The sequence below is a fragment of the Odontomachus brunneus genome, unplaced genomic scaffold, assembly GCF_010583005.1.
Source record: "Odontomachus brunneus isolate Ranch 3 - 2012 unplaced genomic scaffold, Obru_v1 Obru_scaffold_025, whole genome shotgun sequence".
Taxonomy (NCBI): Eukaryota; Metazoa; Arthropoda; class Insecta; order Hymenoptera; family Formicidae; genus Odontomachus; species Odontomachus brunneus.
Genome location: NW_022639475.1, coordinates 1,623,714 through 1,637,883, shown reverse-complemented (window position 1 = coordinate 1,637,883; position 14,170 = coordinate 1,623,714). Strand labels below are relative to the sequence as shown.

The 14,170-nt window shown below is 49.4% G+C and overlaps 1 protein-coding gene across 11 annotated transcripts in view; it reads right to left on the bottom strand.

Moving 5' to 3' along the window:
- Positions 1-6: 6 nt before the first annotated feature.
- The window catches only part of LOC116842491 (serine/threonine-protein kinase tousled-like 2), a 45,911-nt gene continuing 31,747 nt past the window's right edge, over positions 7-14,170 (bottom strand). For 4 of the 11 annotated variants that reach the window (XM_032811780.1, XM_032811779.1, XM_032811786.1 and 1 more), the window contains 13 exons: positions 4,974-5,064; positions 4,437-4,711; positions 4,119-4,355; positions 2,843-2,935; positions 2,170-2,628; positions 1,889-2,092; positions 1,685-1,776; positions 1,423-1,570; positions 1,219-1,330; positions 959-1,097; positions 724-835; positions 512-619; positions 7-414 (listed from right to left, as the gene is read on the bottom strand). In XM_032811780.1, the coding sequence (XP_032667671.1) occupies positions 199-414; positions 512-619; positions 724-835; positions 959-1,097; positions 1,219-1,330; positions 1,423-1,570; positions 1,685-1,776; positions 1,889-2,092; positions 2,170-2,628; positions 2,843-2,935; positions 4,119-4,355; positions 4,437-4,711; positions 4,974-5,064 (2,286 nt within the window). In that variant the 3' untranslated portion in view covers positions 7-198. Of the gene's footprint in view, positions 415-511; positions 620-723; positions 836-958; positions 1,098-1,218; positions 1,331-1,422; positions 1,571-1,684; positions 1,777-1,888; positions 2,093-2,169; positions 2,629-2,842; positions 2,936-4,118; positions 4,356-4,436; positions 4,712-4,973; positions 5,065-5,168; positions 5,773-5,820; positions 6,112-6,284; positions 8,002-8,101; positions 8,543-14,170 lie in introns of those variants that run through there. The other 7 variants (XM_032811790.1, XM_032811788.1, XM_032811783.1 and 4 more) reach the window with 7 other exon arrangements.

Sequence of the window (14,170 nt, the reverse complement as noted above, 5' to 3'; positions counted from 1 at the left end):
GTGATAGTGGTGATGGTGGTGGTGGTGGTGGTGGTGGTGGTGGTGGTGGGTGGTGACGGTGATAGTATCCGGTTTAATATTTACAATTGGTTATAGCAATCGTTATTTCCCTAAAGATGAAATGGTGTGCAGTCCGAGCGTTCAAGATTTGGCATGTATTGGTATATCGAGGATCTCGTCCTTAGTCCTTCCTCTCCACTACGAACTGCTCGACGCGTTCATACCGCTAAACATGCCAATAGTGAACGAGCTCTGTTGCTGCTGCTGCTGTATTTGCTGCTGTTGCTGCTGCTGTTGACTGTTCGCTTGGCGGCCATGTTTTGGCACTGGGGGTTGCAGGTATTCGTGTCTAGCTAATGTCAGTACGTCTATGCGCTCCTCCTTTCTATATGCTAGGCAACTTCTTATGAAACTCTGCAATAAATCATACCGTGACGTTGTAAGATAATTTTCTCTATGTGCGTCCCTATCTTTGAATAAAATAAAATGAAAGTCTGCACCAGCACACTACCTTTGCTTCGTTGCTGACGGTTGGTTTATTTGCGAACTGGACCTCCGTGGCCTTTAGTATCGTGTTTTCCTCTAAAATGGTAGCCTGCGACTGGTTGTGACCAAAAGGCTGCAAAAGCAATACCATTCGTTTGCACAAGATCCGCGAATATGATACATTAGATGAAAGTTTGTGAGCAATAATACGACAATACGAATAATTGCGACAAATACCTTTTTACCGTATAGGCATTGATAAAATATAACTCCTACGCTCCAAACGTCGACTTTAGACGATATTTTGGGAGGATTTTTACCGATGACGAAACACTCAGGAGGCAGATACCTGTTTAATGTTGTAAATCACATATATTTGAATTCTTAACAGAACTTGCTTTGACAATCATCTTAACGATTCTAATGAAAATCAAACAATGCAACGATAATAGGAAACGACGAAAATACATACCAATAAGTACCCGCTCCTTGGGACGTTAGGTCCATCCCGTGATCCGGATTGTAATTCTCCTCGTCCATGACTTTACTTAAACCGAAGTCCGTGATTTTTATTTCGCCGCACACGTTGCCTTCGGTTAACAGGATATTACCTGCGTGAACAGATACTGAGTGAATTAACTTTACTCTCTTATTGATTCAAAGACATTTTTCATAGAATCTCTTTTCGGAGAAAACCAACGGTGGACGGTTTCACCGATACGAAAGGCTTACCTGGTTTTAGATCGTAATGTATGACTGGGGGTTTTATTTCATTGAGGTATTTTAATGCCGATACGACTTGCATAACAATAGATCTCGCTTCTCTCTCGGGTATAGTCTTATGCTGAAAAATTCAAGACACATGTGAAATTAATAAAAAGAAAAAAAAGAGATATGACGAACGGATAGTTTGGATGTAATGATGATTGGACGTACTTGTTTGAGGTAAAAATCTAAATCATGGCCATCACAATACTCCAGAACGGTACAAAAGGAATTGGCATCAATTTCAAATACATCATACAATTTTACGACTCGTGGATGATCCAGCGCTTTGTGTATATTATATTCTCGCAACGCATGCCTGTCGTAAAAGAAAAGAATAATAAATAGCGACACTCCACTTCGCGAGAATACAAGTGTGCTATTAATCGCATCTTTGCATTAGCTAGCTATTGCGATTAGGATCGAGACTTACTTTATATAATTAGCCTTTTTATCTTCTTTCCAGTCTTTATTTAATTGATGCACTTTGCAAGCCACATACCGTTGCTCTTTTAAGTCAAATGCCTGTATGTGAGAAAATAAAATACAATTAACTTAAAGATATATACGACACAATTAAATCTTTATCTTCATATATAATTAATGCGGAGATAACATAGTGGAAATTCCTCGTTACCTTGTGCACTTCGCTGAAACCACCCTTTCCTAACAACATTAGTAGAAGGTAACGATCGTTCAAAACAGGATGGGAGTTGAATCTCGATTGGTCCTCGTTGTGAATACGCTTCAGCTCCCTGATGTGTAGGTTCCGCTCCCTCTCGAGTTTCTCCATTTCTAATTGCAGATCCGCGTCTTCTTTCTTCAACGCGCTTTGCCTTAACTGAAAAGACATTGTCGCAACGTTTAAGAATGCAGAAATTTGGATGCTTTCAGGAGAAAACGGTCGCAAAACGGTACCTTGAGTATTTCATCAGCTTCATAATACTCCTGCCATGTATACCCAGGTACTGCATCTGGCTTCAAGAACGTCGCCTCGGTACCATTATGCAGGGAGGATTGCGGTTGGCTACGTTTTCTGCCAGTCTCGCTATTCGACGGCCTCTTCTTGAGCAGCAACTTCTTTTGCTTATCGATCTCTTCCCGTTCAGTCGCTATCTCTTCCTGTCGTCGCGCGAGCTCCTGAAACGCGTAGCCGTCGGTCCAGTTCTCCTGAAAGGTGGCGCCCACCCTCTGCGTAACGAACTGGCCCAGCCTCAGTCTATTTTGCATACACTTCTGCCTAGCCTCCTTTTTTTCTATGTTTGATTTTTCTTTTAATAACTTCTTTACAACGTCTATACACTTATTTATATGTGATTTGTGCTGCTCAATCATTTTCGCTTGATTAGACACTTGAAGCTTAAGTTCGTCCGTTGTCTGCAACAAAAATACCAATCCGTTTTTAGTCTGTAATTCAGATTGTAATCATGTCATCACAATACACATAATAACTCTTTCGCTTATGTTTGTGCATACAATAGGCTTTCTAGTTACATATTTTATGTAAATTCGATGAAATAAATAAAGCGCGCAAAATCGGGAGAATTTACACAGACTGAGATTATGACAACCGCAACACAAACACACTTACCCTACTTAATTCTTCAATTCTGCTGTTACGTAGTTCTAAGTCCGAAGAAGCTTGAGTTTCAAATTCCTGTATCCTCTGGCAAGTAAGTTCTGTCTGGAATGCAATTTGTATAATTTACGATGAAGCGAGTACGTTACCGTAACATCTGATACATTTGTCATCATCGCTCATAAACACCGGATACCTTGCCGCACCCAGAAAGAGCGTGATACACACGAATCGATTTAACAAGTTGTCAATGATCTATTACGCTCGATTACGTAACGAGATTATTCATTGAGCTTTTTAACTATCCCACTACGACGTACGTTTTGTCTTTCATTATTTTAAATAAACATGGAGAGAGAAAGAGAGACAGAGAGAGAGAGAGAGAGAGAAAGAGAGCGGAACTTAAGCGTGAACAAACGCCGACAGAACTGAAAGATCACACAGGCAGCAAGGAAAACACCAAAAATGTATGCATATATAAAAGTTGTTCGTGTAAACGCCAATGGAAATCCTAAAAAAAGTTCTTAGTGGTATAGTCAAACGATACTGGACTCATTGGAACTCAAATACAACGTTCAATGAATCCTGAAGATCAACGTGCGTATGCCAAAAGTAATAAAATATGCCTTTTGATACTCGCTTCATGGCTAGAGCAATCAAGTCTCAGAACACTAGGAGGTACTTTGTCAGATCGGTAACAAGTAGCCTCGCAGCAGAGAATGGCATTACAAGGTAGCCTGCATTTGTACAATAACAAATGTATACAGTGCTACATTCTGGCCAAAAATTAGCCGATTTAACTGCAAACATTTGACAAGAAATGCCCATCACAAGATCATAAGTGCAAGCGTACGAAGGAGTCTAAATCTATTTGTTGTATTTCATAGATTACTAGTGAGAATTTATACGAGTATTCGGACAGAACCTAAAAAAAAGAGAGTAACCGATCTTCGCGATGATGATCCCTCTATTGATCCCGTCGTTATGATACTCTTTCATCATTATTCTATGCAAACAACTGACAAAGTCAGTTTGTGAAAGAACGATCAGAATAAAAATCTTTAATTGGGCAACTATTCTATCCTCATCATTTTTATCACTTTAATAGTTTAAAAAAATACAACTATGACAGTTTTATTGCCTACTTACTACATGATAGATGGTAAGAAGATTTGTCAGAAACTAACAAGAGGAGCTTTTGAAAATATATCTTATGTATTTCCACTACAAACTGCCCTGTGGGTCGTTTCTTATAAAATGCTTGCAGACATTACCGAATTTTGCTTACATTTGGGGTGTTAGTCTTCGCTTGTCTGACCTGGCTTGTCCTATTGAGGTTGGTAGGCCTTACCTGCACCTGCTTGCTGACCATGGAGCCTGCAGGTTGTGTCGAAGCTGTTGGAGGAGGAGGTGGAGGTTGTGGATGAGGTCTTGGCGGCTGCATCAGTGAAGCAGAGAATTCCGCCACTGAAGAATTCGGTGTAGTTACTTGGGGTGAAAGTAACTGTTGAGGCGATGGTGGATACTGTTGGTAAGAAGAGACGTACAATTAAATACAGAAATATAGAGAGTTGATATTGTCAAATACTTTACACGTGATACTTGCTCCAAAGCTTACCATAGAATAACCCTGTTGAGGAGAAGGGCTCTTGGCTCCACCGTGCCGTATAGGACTATTACCCAGATGATGCTTTGGGAAATACTCGTTAATTTTCTTATTATCAAGGGCAGCGACTGATCTAGCGCCTTTACTCCCTACAGGACCTCCTGAAATACCCCCACCTCCGTCGTCTGCCTTGCGTTTTCTCTTCCTCTCAGTAGCAGTCCGTGGTACTTTTTCTGGAGTGTTTGCATCCACCTCCTTATCACTGTGCGATGAGCCTGTCAAGTTACAAGTCCCATCAGAAGTGTCGCACAACACCAAGGACACTGTCAAGCTTCAATTTCATTGTGGACAACAGGTTGTTCATTGAGGAACATCAATTAACAGCATGCAAGCAATTATTCAGACACATATGACACTATCCTCGAGGCGAGCAAGTTGTCTCAAGGACTAGGACACATAGGGAACTCAAAGACACCACTGGCAAGAATCTGTGCATCATTCGTCGCGTTTTCCAAGCACAATACGTTTTTCACTTACCAGTGCTCATGTTCGAATCTTGACTATGAACCGACTGACCAGAGTTTACAGTTGATTGGGGTGCCATCTGAATTTGTGACCCAGCAGACATCTGAAAAGCAGAGGACGAGAGCACGTTAAGTACACCGACGTATGAGCCGTGACGTCTCGGCGAGAAAAACAAGCGTAGAAACGGGGGAAAACAATGCAACGAACCAAATGGTGACGGAAGGAGACATGGTGACAGACTACAGTCACGAGAAGCGCCTGTACGATTCAACCGTTATCGAGGGTAAAGCTCGCCGCCACATAGTAAAGCAGAGTCGCACGACGATGCGACGACGAGGCAGCCGTGCACGGCAGAAGGCAGGCGGCGAGCGCGATCACGAACGATGGCTGGTGAAGACACGACGGACGGCACGAAGAACGTATGAAGAGCGACGACGAATGCGAAGGCGCGAGAAACCGACCGAGCCGATGTCTCGCTCGGCGGTAACGAGAGAGGTTACGCTACGCAAACGGCGAAACCGGCGAAACACTCCGACGCTACGAGACACGGCACGGAGAATCGAGATATGTTGTTAAAACACACGATTTGCACTCCCGGGGGGAACAAACCTGGAAGGATAGAGAAAGACTTATGGAGCGGAGAAAAGAGGGACCGAGGAGAGGAGGGAGGGCAGGGAGGGGAGGCGGGTAGATAGGAGGAAGGGGACGAGGAAGGAGAAACGGCAAAGTGCGAGGGAGAAGGATGCGCACGGTGCCAGAGCGAGAGGAGGACGGAGTGACTACAGCCACGCGTGGAGATAAAGAGAGACGGAGAGAGAACGAGTGAGCGATGAGGAGAACGACGGAGAAAGATTGACACCTTCCAGGACGACCTATGGTGGAGGAGGCCCATAGTAGTCGCCGTTCGGGGCCGATCGGCGGTGTGTCAACCGCTGGCGGAATTTCGCGCACAGTCCTTCCGCAAGTGGCGGCGACGGCATGCAAGGGAAATGTCCGATATATGTTTAGAGCTAGAGGAATCACGACAAAATGGAGGACCTTAGAGCGGCGGGAGGGAGGGCGGGAGGTAGGTAGGTAGAGAGAGAGAGAGAGGGGAAGGGAACGGTAGGGCGACGGGGGGGTTCCAAGGGGCAATGCTGAGGGGCAAGAGGGGTGGAACGAACGAGCCAACGGCACGGCAGGGGGAGGGGTGGTGGAAGGTTAGGTGGCGGCAGAGTAGCGGGGCAGGAGGTAAGAACTCGATGGCGCACGGCGGTCGGTCGGAGAAGTGCACGGGGGATCGGGAGGCACAGACGCACACCGCGAGGGGGCAGTTTTACTCACTACGTTGCGCTTCTGAACTCTCTGCGGCTCGGCCTCGGTTAACTGGCTCTCGTGTCACGCATATTTTCGTACGCGGCGTCCGCGGCCGCGGCGACCGGCGACGCGGAGGGAGAGAGAGAGAAAGAGAGAGGAGAACACCGGCGGGGGCGCGCGCGCGCTGCGCCTTCGATTAACAGCACCGATAAGCCGGAGAAGAGAGCGACGACACGCTACGTCATTCCGGCCGGCCGCGACAAGCGCGTGTGTGACGTCGTCGTCGTCGAGCGTCCCGCGTAGCGATAAATTACGCACCTACGCGCGCGTCTCTCACTCGCGTCCGTTGTTACAACAACGCGACGCGTCGCGACTACGTTCGTGTCTCGGATTAAACTCTCTGCCGAGTGCAGCATATACGCATGCACGTACAGTTCTACGGATTTTTTAACGCTACATGCGTTAGCTATCGTGAGAAAATCTAATTCAGTAGTATGTGATCCAGGAAAACTGTGTAACAGCCTGCAACCAACGAACGACACTTGGAGCGCTCCGGAAAGACCCCGGTTTGTTTTGAATATCGCGCGCGCGCGCAATCGATTGGTTTATGTCTTGAAATCACGCAAGAGATACACAGTCGCGAGCACAGCCCATTTTCCGGCGATTTGCTGAAAAATCCCGCTCAATTCAATTAATTCGGTCACGCGTGTTTTCTTATCACTTCTTCGCTGGCAACTCCACTTCGCGATTCTACTTGTATTGACGGCGCATTTATTTTCGGCCGCGGCACTCCTCCGACACTGTTTTATTTTATTTATATCTTGATTGTACACAGGGAAAGAGAGCGAATCCGAAGAGGGAAGATAGTGCGTGCCCGCGCGTGAGATCCACGAAGAATCGAGCTCTCTCGCGCAAGGGAAAACGAACGAATACCGCAAGACAGTTGCCTTGCTCGAACTCCTTCATGGATAAAAGTAATTTTCTCACGTTATTTCGATTTGAAAGGAAAACTAGGTTAGTAACGATAACTGATACTTATCTCATTTTTCCTACTTTCGCAATTTTACAAGCGAGTCGTGACGAGAGATCTTTTTTCGGCGACATTAACGAACAGATACGTTTGCGATAGCGACAGTCTCGAACTCACACTAGTCTACGGGGGATTAATTCTATCTTCGTCGAGACCATGTCAGCCTGACAATCGAAACACCTGACGTTCGTCACGGAACGTGAAAGAAAAGTGAAAGAAATGAAACGCTTTACTCTCCCAAGTCGCGTAGGTCGATGTAAATAGGAGTAATTACCACTAGCGATTAATTTGTATGTAATTCATTGTATTCCGCAACCCGTAATTCGTCCTGCCCCGCGGATAGTCTGAGTCACGTGACCGGTAGTAGTAGTAATAGTGTGGTAGTAGTACTACAAAAGTACACAGCGCGCTTCGACCCCGACTATGCGACAACGAGATGCTCGATCCCGTGGATTCGCACATCGTGCACGACCGGCACGAACGAACCTGCCGCGAGAGAGGACAGCAAACTTCCTTATCGATGGATCAGTGGCCGTGCCCGGAACTGGGCTAGAGGGCCGGTGGAGAGAGACAAGGAGAGAGAGAAACGGACGAAGGATCTCGTCTCTCTACGCTATCGAGATGGCATTGTGTATATGCACGCGTATAGCGGGAGAAATGCGCGCGCGCGCACGTGTGGTGTGTGTGTGTGTGCGCGCGATTCATACTATATGCGTATCACACATTTACATAAACATACACATAGAGAACGATTCGCACACAAGAGGCGGAGGTGACGGCGGCGGCAGGCGTATACGTACGTATATATACGAACCCGGCAAATCGGAACAAGCAGACTTTACTGTGCACTTCTGTAACCCTGGCGACCTGCCCCTGGCGTGGCCATAACCGCGAGGTCAGTCTGTTCACGAACGAATCGTCCAAGTACGTAGGCCGAGTCGCGCTTGTACGGCGCGCATAGTGTATGTCCTGCGAGAGGCGCACACTGTTTGTCCTTCTCTGTTTTTCTTTCTCTCTCTTTGTCTCTCTCAAGCGCGCGTACCGCCGCACGAGGTGTCCGTTCACTTCGTTTCCTCCTGGACGCGCTCGCGAATGTGGCGTGCGGCTGACGCGCCGGGTAAACAGCAGCGACGGCAGCAGCAAAACCAACGGCGACGACGGCAACGGTAACGACAACAGCGACGGCAACGACGGCGTCGAGTGCCGTCAATGAACACAGCAAACGGCATCACGCGTAACACACGCTCTGCCGCGAGATTATGTTGCGTACGAGAGGGCGAGCCAAAAACCCGGCGCGTGTGGACTCACCTAATCGAAACGGAACTAGAACTGTCCGACCACCGTGCCGCTGCTCTCGCATACTACTACCTACTATTACTACTACTACCTAGCCCGGAGGTCTCTCTTTCTCTCTCTCCCTTCCCCCGTCCCTCCTTCTCTTCGTTGCTCTGTCTGTCTTCCTCGCACTTCTCTATGTACGGCAAATGAGCAACGCGCGAGATTCCGAGATGCGGCAAAAGGTGCAACCTCCCTCTCCACTTCCCCGCGCGCTGCTGCTACCGCCCTGCGATCACACAACAGAGACGGAGAGAAAGAGAGAGAAAGAGAGACCTTTAGTTGAGTGCACGAACGAACGAACGAACGAACGAACGAACGAGCGAGCGAGCGAGCGAGTGAGCGAACGAGCAACAGAACGAGAGAGAAAGACAGACGGACATAGCCGGAAAGAGATAGTGGCGAGAGAAAGAGGGGTGGAGAAGGGGGGCAGACGTTGGCGAGCTTGGGTGGAGAGGGATGGCGACGGGATAAGATAGAAAGAGAACCGGCGTGAGTGAGTGACGGAGATAGAGTCCGCGGGGGGTGCGCGAGGCGGCAGAGCAGGGGGTGCGGGGCTTTGAAGGAGGAGGGAATACGACGGGCAAAGGGGGGTGGGAGAGGAGGCAGAGGGAGGCATATGAGACATTCCTTCAGTGAACGGGTCGACCGAGTGTGAGTGCAAGCGAGCCGGTAAAATCGATGTGGCGAAGTGTGGTTGTGCCGCTACAGCGTGCGAAGGGTGCTCCGCTCTGTTGTACCTCTCCCCCTCCCCTCCGTTCCTTCTCTCACCCGATACGTTTCCCATGTGTGATCCGTGGTTCCGCCTTGCGGCGTTACTTTGCGCCCCGGTTTTGTATCCCGGGCCAAGAGAGTATAGAGAGAGAAAGAGAGAGAAAAATAATCGGTTGGGTTAGCAAGTGTCTTTTTACTACCGCGCTAATCTATCCTTAGAAAAGAGCCTCTTTTTATCTGCCAGGGTGTAAATAGCATCTCGCGATAAACCGGGTCGTACGAGCGAGCCGGTATAGAACTTGACTTGGCCGTAGTAGTATCCGATAATATACGGTCGATGTTCATGTTTCTCCTTCGACGTGATTCGCGGAGCGAACGCACCGAGCAGTACGCGGATTTAAAGGGACGCGAGTCGCTCCCAAGCGACACGCGGCTCTGTCCTCTTATCGGCGCGATTCATAAAAGTCTCGCGTAAAACCGACGACTAACAACACTCACAAACACAGAATCAACGGCGTTCTGTACAATCGGTCCGAAACGCGATAGCAAGTGTCAAGTACGAAGTTACTGAGAGACGTGTATCGTTGACGTTGAAAGTTGGGCCCTCTATGTAGCTGCAACTATACCCTATGCCCTAACCCTACCCAACCTACGCCACAACCCACCCTAGTCGCGCAAAGGTTACATTTAACTAGAATCACGCCGTATTCGCGACGGGGGACCTACGTACCCGCGGCTCGCCGCCCGTCCGATTCGCGGGAACGTCGTGCGACGAAATTACTTACTCCCACGTGAACACACCGCGCAGACACTCACTCACTCACTCACTCCCCCGCGGCAATGCACCTGCCGCCGCCGGCGCGGCGACGAAAAACGCGTCCCCTCACGGTGGTTCCGCTCGTTACGTCCCTGCGCGAGATACGCGGTGCCGACGCGTGCTTTGGCCTGTGCGAGGGCGTATTAGCAAGAGAGACGCGGCGTAATGGTGGGGCGGCGGAGGTAGGGGAAGACGGAAAGGAGGGGAGCGGTATGAGAGCATGGAACGCGGCGGAACGGACGACGAGCATAACAGGTCGGGCGACCGAGCGAGCCTGAGCTGTGCGCTCGATTCGCGCTCCGCTCGCGGCCAAGTTGCGCGATAATATCCGAAGCGAGCGAATATCACACTTGGTAGTAAGTGGAGACGGTGATGGTGCGCGATTAAACGTTACGCGAGATCTCGTCGGGAGAGCGACGATGGTATGATGATAATCATCTCAGGAAACAGTGAATCAACTTGTGCTCGAGGACTACGTTTCGCGGAATCGCGGATGCAATGTCGGGATAAATGCCAAATCGAAGAGAGAAAAAAAGAGAGAACGGTGAGCTGAGTTTCCGTCGGGATATATCGGTACAGTCGATGGGAAAAAACGTCGCAACACTTTTATCTCGATGAACTCTGGAGCGTGTGTCCGCCCGGTGTCCGATGTAGGAAAATTTATCTTCTGGGTGTTATTAAGAGAACAAATTCTCTCCTGTTGCGGATATGGATGCGTTGCGGAATTCGTTGTGAGAGAAAAACCCCTCTCTCTGTGCCACGAGCCACATAGGACCATACGATTCGAGTGGCAAATTGAATCGTAATCGAATCGAATTTGGAACACGGACTTCTCTCTCGTGAAGATTGCGCGCGGATTGGCGGATAATGGATCGCGGTTTGCAGTGACGTTGGTTTTTGCAATGATTATTATTCGTAACCGACGATAGAGCGTAGCACTCGCGACCGCCGAGTGTCATGTAGTCGTTTCGCTGACCGGTCTCCCGGGAATGCGCGTGACAGTATGACACCACTAGTGCAAACAATGTCCCTATTCTATATCGTGGCTCCGCGATCAGTGACGCGATCCCTCCGTGACACTTAGGAAACGGCGCCATTCACGTTAGATGTAGCCAATGACAATGCCGTTTTACGTCACGCAATATCGCAAAAATCGATGTTGCGTAGATCGATCAATTTCCAACCCGACGCACTCTGAACGTCGTTTATAATGTTGCGCCGTGACGACACCCAACTCTGTACAACTCTGGTAAACCTTAAATCGTGACGCGTTTGCGATATTGTGTGGGACGCGATTAATATGCATTCATTGACGTTTCGGTTCGTCTGAATCGCACGAGCGAGATATATCGACTGAAAAAACCCACGGATAGTGACGTGTGAATTGACAGAAGCAAGATGTGAGAGAAAAAGGGTGGGGAAGAGAGAGAGAGAGAATCGATACAAGGGTGGCAGTCGCGCGAGCGATCGTCTGTGTGAAATTCGCGGCGATACAAGTCGCCATTGCACACATATCGGCCGGTAGGTTGGTTGGTTTTCAACGACACGATTGCGAGAACCCACCGAGTGGCACAGTGACTCCCACCGGTTCCTCGTCCGCGCACCGTTTTCATCATTATCGATACGAGATGGAGCCGAAGGGCAACGTCGCGGCGTTTCGGAAGCCGCGACAACGTCGCAGCAGCGCGTTCCTCTCTTCCTTTTCGGAAGTCTGCCTTGCTCTCGCGCCTCCACGCCAGGGGCGGGGAAGGAGGGAATCCCTGTCGAGTGAGTTCCATGGAAAATAAGCGCGATCGTTTCCGTGCGATGGCGTTCACGTCGGTCGTGTGTCGTTCATTTAAATGACGTTTCGGCGTTCACGTCGTCGCGTTGATTCATTAAAACGATGTTTACGAAAGCCCGCCGAACGAGTCGTCGCACGGGAAGCTGAACGAATAGATGATGACGTGAATCACCCGAACGACACTCGTGTAGGAATGAATTATCATAACGATGGGGCGACTCATCATTACAAAATGAAACATTCAAGGCAGTCGAGCCGGCACAAATTACTCGGCGTGACGTATCGTTGATCGACTAAAGCCACTTTATCTCTCTCTTCCTATCTTCCACTTGGTCATGTCAAAGCACGGTCTGTCTAGCCAACCGTATCGCGCAGCATGCTCCATCGAGCTAGACTAGTATCGCTGCAAAAATCTCGGTGCGAAATTCTGAGAAACTTCCGACAACATACGGAAATTATATGACGCAAAGATACATCGCGTAGAATAGCGTAGAATCATTGAAACGCGGCAAGAAACGGCCGCAGAGTCTCGAGAGCGCGGCCTCCTAGACCTTGCAATGCCGCCGCCGTCACTCGATCGTAGAAAACACCGTCGGTGTGGCGGTGGCAGCGACAAGAGGCACGGCTGTCTGACGTGACGGCAACACAGCGCCTCCTCCCACTCCGCGCGCTCTGCTATCTCGCGCGGGTCCCCTCCCCGCCCGCCGCGCCCCCACCACCGAATCCCCAATAGGTCGCACACTCATTAGCCCAGTCGCGCGCGACTCTCTCTCCCCCTCCGCGCGCGCCCGCTCACCCTCTCTCTCTCTCGCCGTAACCGCGGCGGCTGCACGTCGCCGACCGATCAGCTGGTCGGCCACGCGGCGTTGCCTCGTTGTCTTGGCTTGCGCGGTGCGCGCCGCACGACCACGCGGTTTTCTGTGTACGTTGCTTCAGCGAGCCGGCGACGGCAGGCGGAGGGGTGAGCGTGCGCGCGCGCGTGCTATACTCATGAGAGGTTAGGTGCAACCCGGCGCCCCGTGTAAACGGCGCGGCGGCCGACACGGTGCAAGGACGCGCTCGCGGCCGGATTAAGCCGCGTTCACACGGCGCGCAACCGTTACAACACACGCCGCGTTCCGGCTGACGTATCGCCGTGCGATAAATTGAAATCAATGGGATATGATGACATGTACAGGCTGTGCGTTCGGAAAACAGCGCGCGCCCGAATAGACGCTCATTGCCGTCATTGGAATATTCTCTTAGATTCGCTATGTATGGGGTTTGAAAAATCAATAGCTGCATCAATAGCAGGACTTTTTGAAAATGGATAGGATCGTTACGTCAAAAAATATACATTGATCGTAGGACAATTTTGCTGTGCAATTGTACAACCGTGGGGTTCGTTGAACGTAGTCATTGAGTGCCTCGTTCATAGCTGATCGTAAAAAAATCGTTAAATCACAAGAGAACCGTGTACTAAAATAATATATCGATACTACATGATATCACTATCGCAGATATTCCTGTTTAGGAACAGCGGCAATGGTCGAGAACGGCCGATCTTTGCAGTAGTAGCGACCGTATACGAAGGAGGTTGGCGATCTCGTGCATACCGAACCCTGCCGATGATCGCCGACGGTTGGCACGGTCGACGACGAGCACACTCATTGTGAAAGTTACGACATAACCCGCGCTCGCGGAGGTACTCCCCCAGGTCAACACAGTGTGCGCGATACGATCTCTCCTTCTCTTTTTATCTCTCTTTCTCTTTCTTTCTTGCGCGTTCTCTGTCCCTCGCGGCGTGTATTCGACCGGGTGTGAGAGGCGTGTGTAGCGCAGATTTTCGCTTCCCGTTAAGAGCCGGTTTACACTGTGCACGTCTCGCGGCGCACGTTTTTACAGCACGACGGATGGGCTTTTACGCAGAAGAAACTTGCCGGATGAGCACGCGCAACTGAAAAAGACGCGCGCCTGCCTCCTACGATGACTCCGGCAAACAAAAGCGGCTGTTCGCCATCGCTCTCGTTCCCGAACGTTACCTAGTTGTAGTTGTATCGGTGGATTTGTGAAAACTGAGCCGCTCTCTTCTCTCAAGCCCACGACGAGTTCCAAAGACTCGTTTACAATATGCGAAGTAAATTTGCCGTTGAAAGTTGAAGCGATAAGAAATACAATTATTTAGTGCTTATCTGTCTGTATCTCTCTCTCTCTCTCTCTCTCTCTCTCTCTCTCTCTCTCTCTCTCTCTATGCG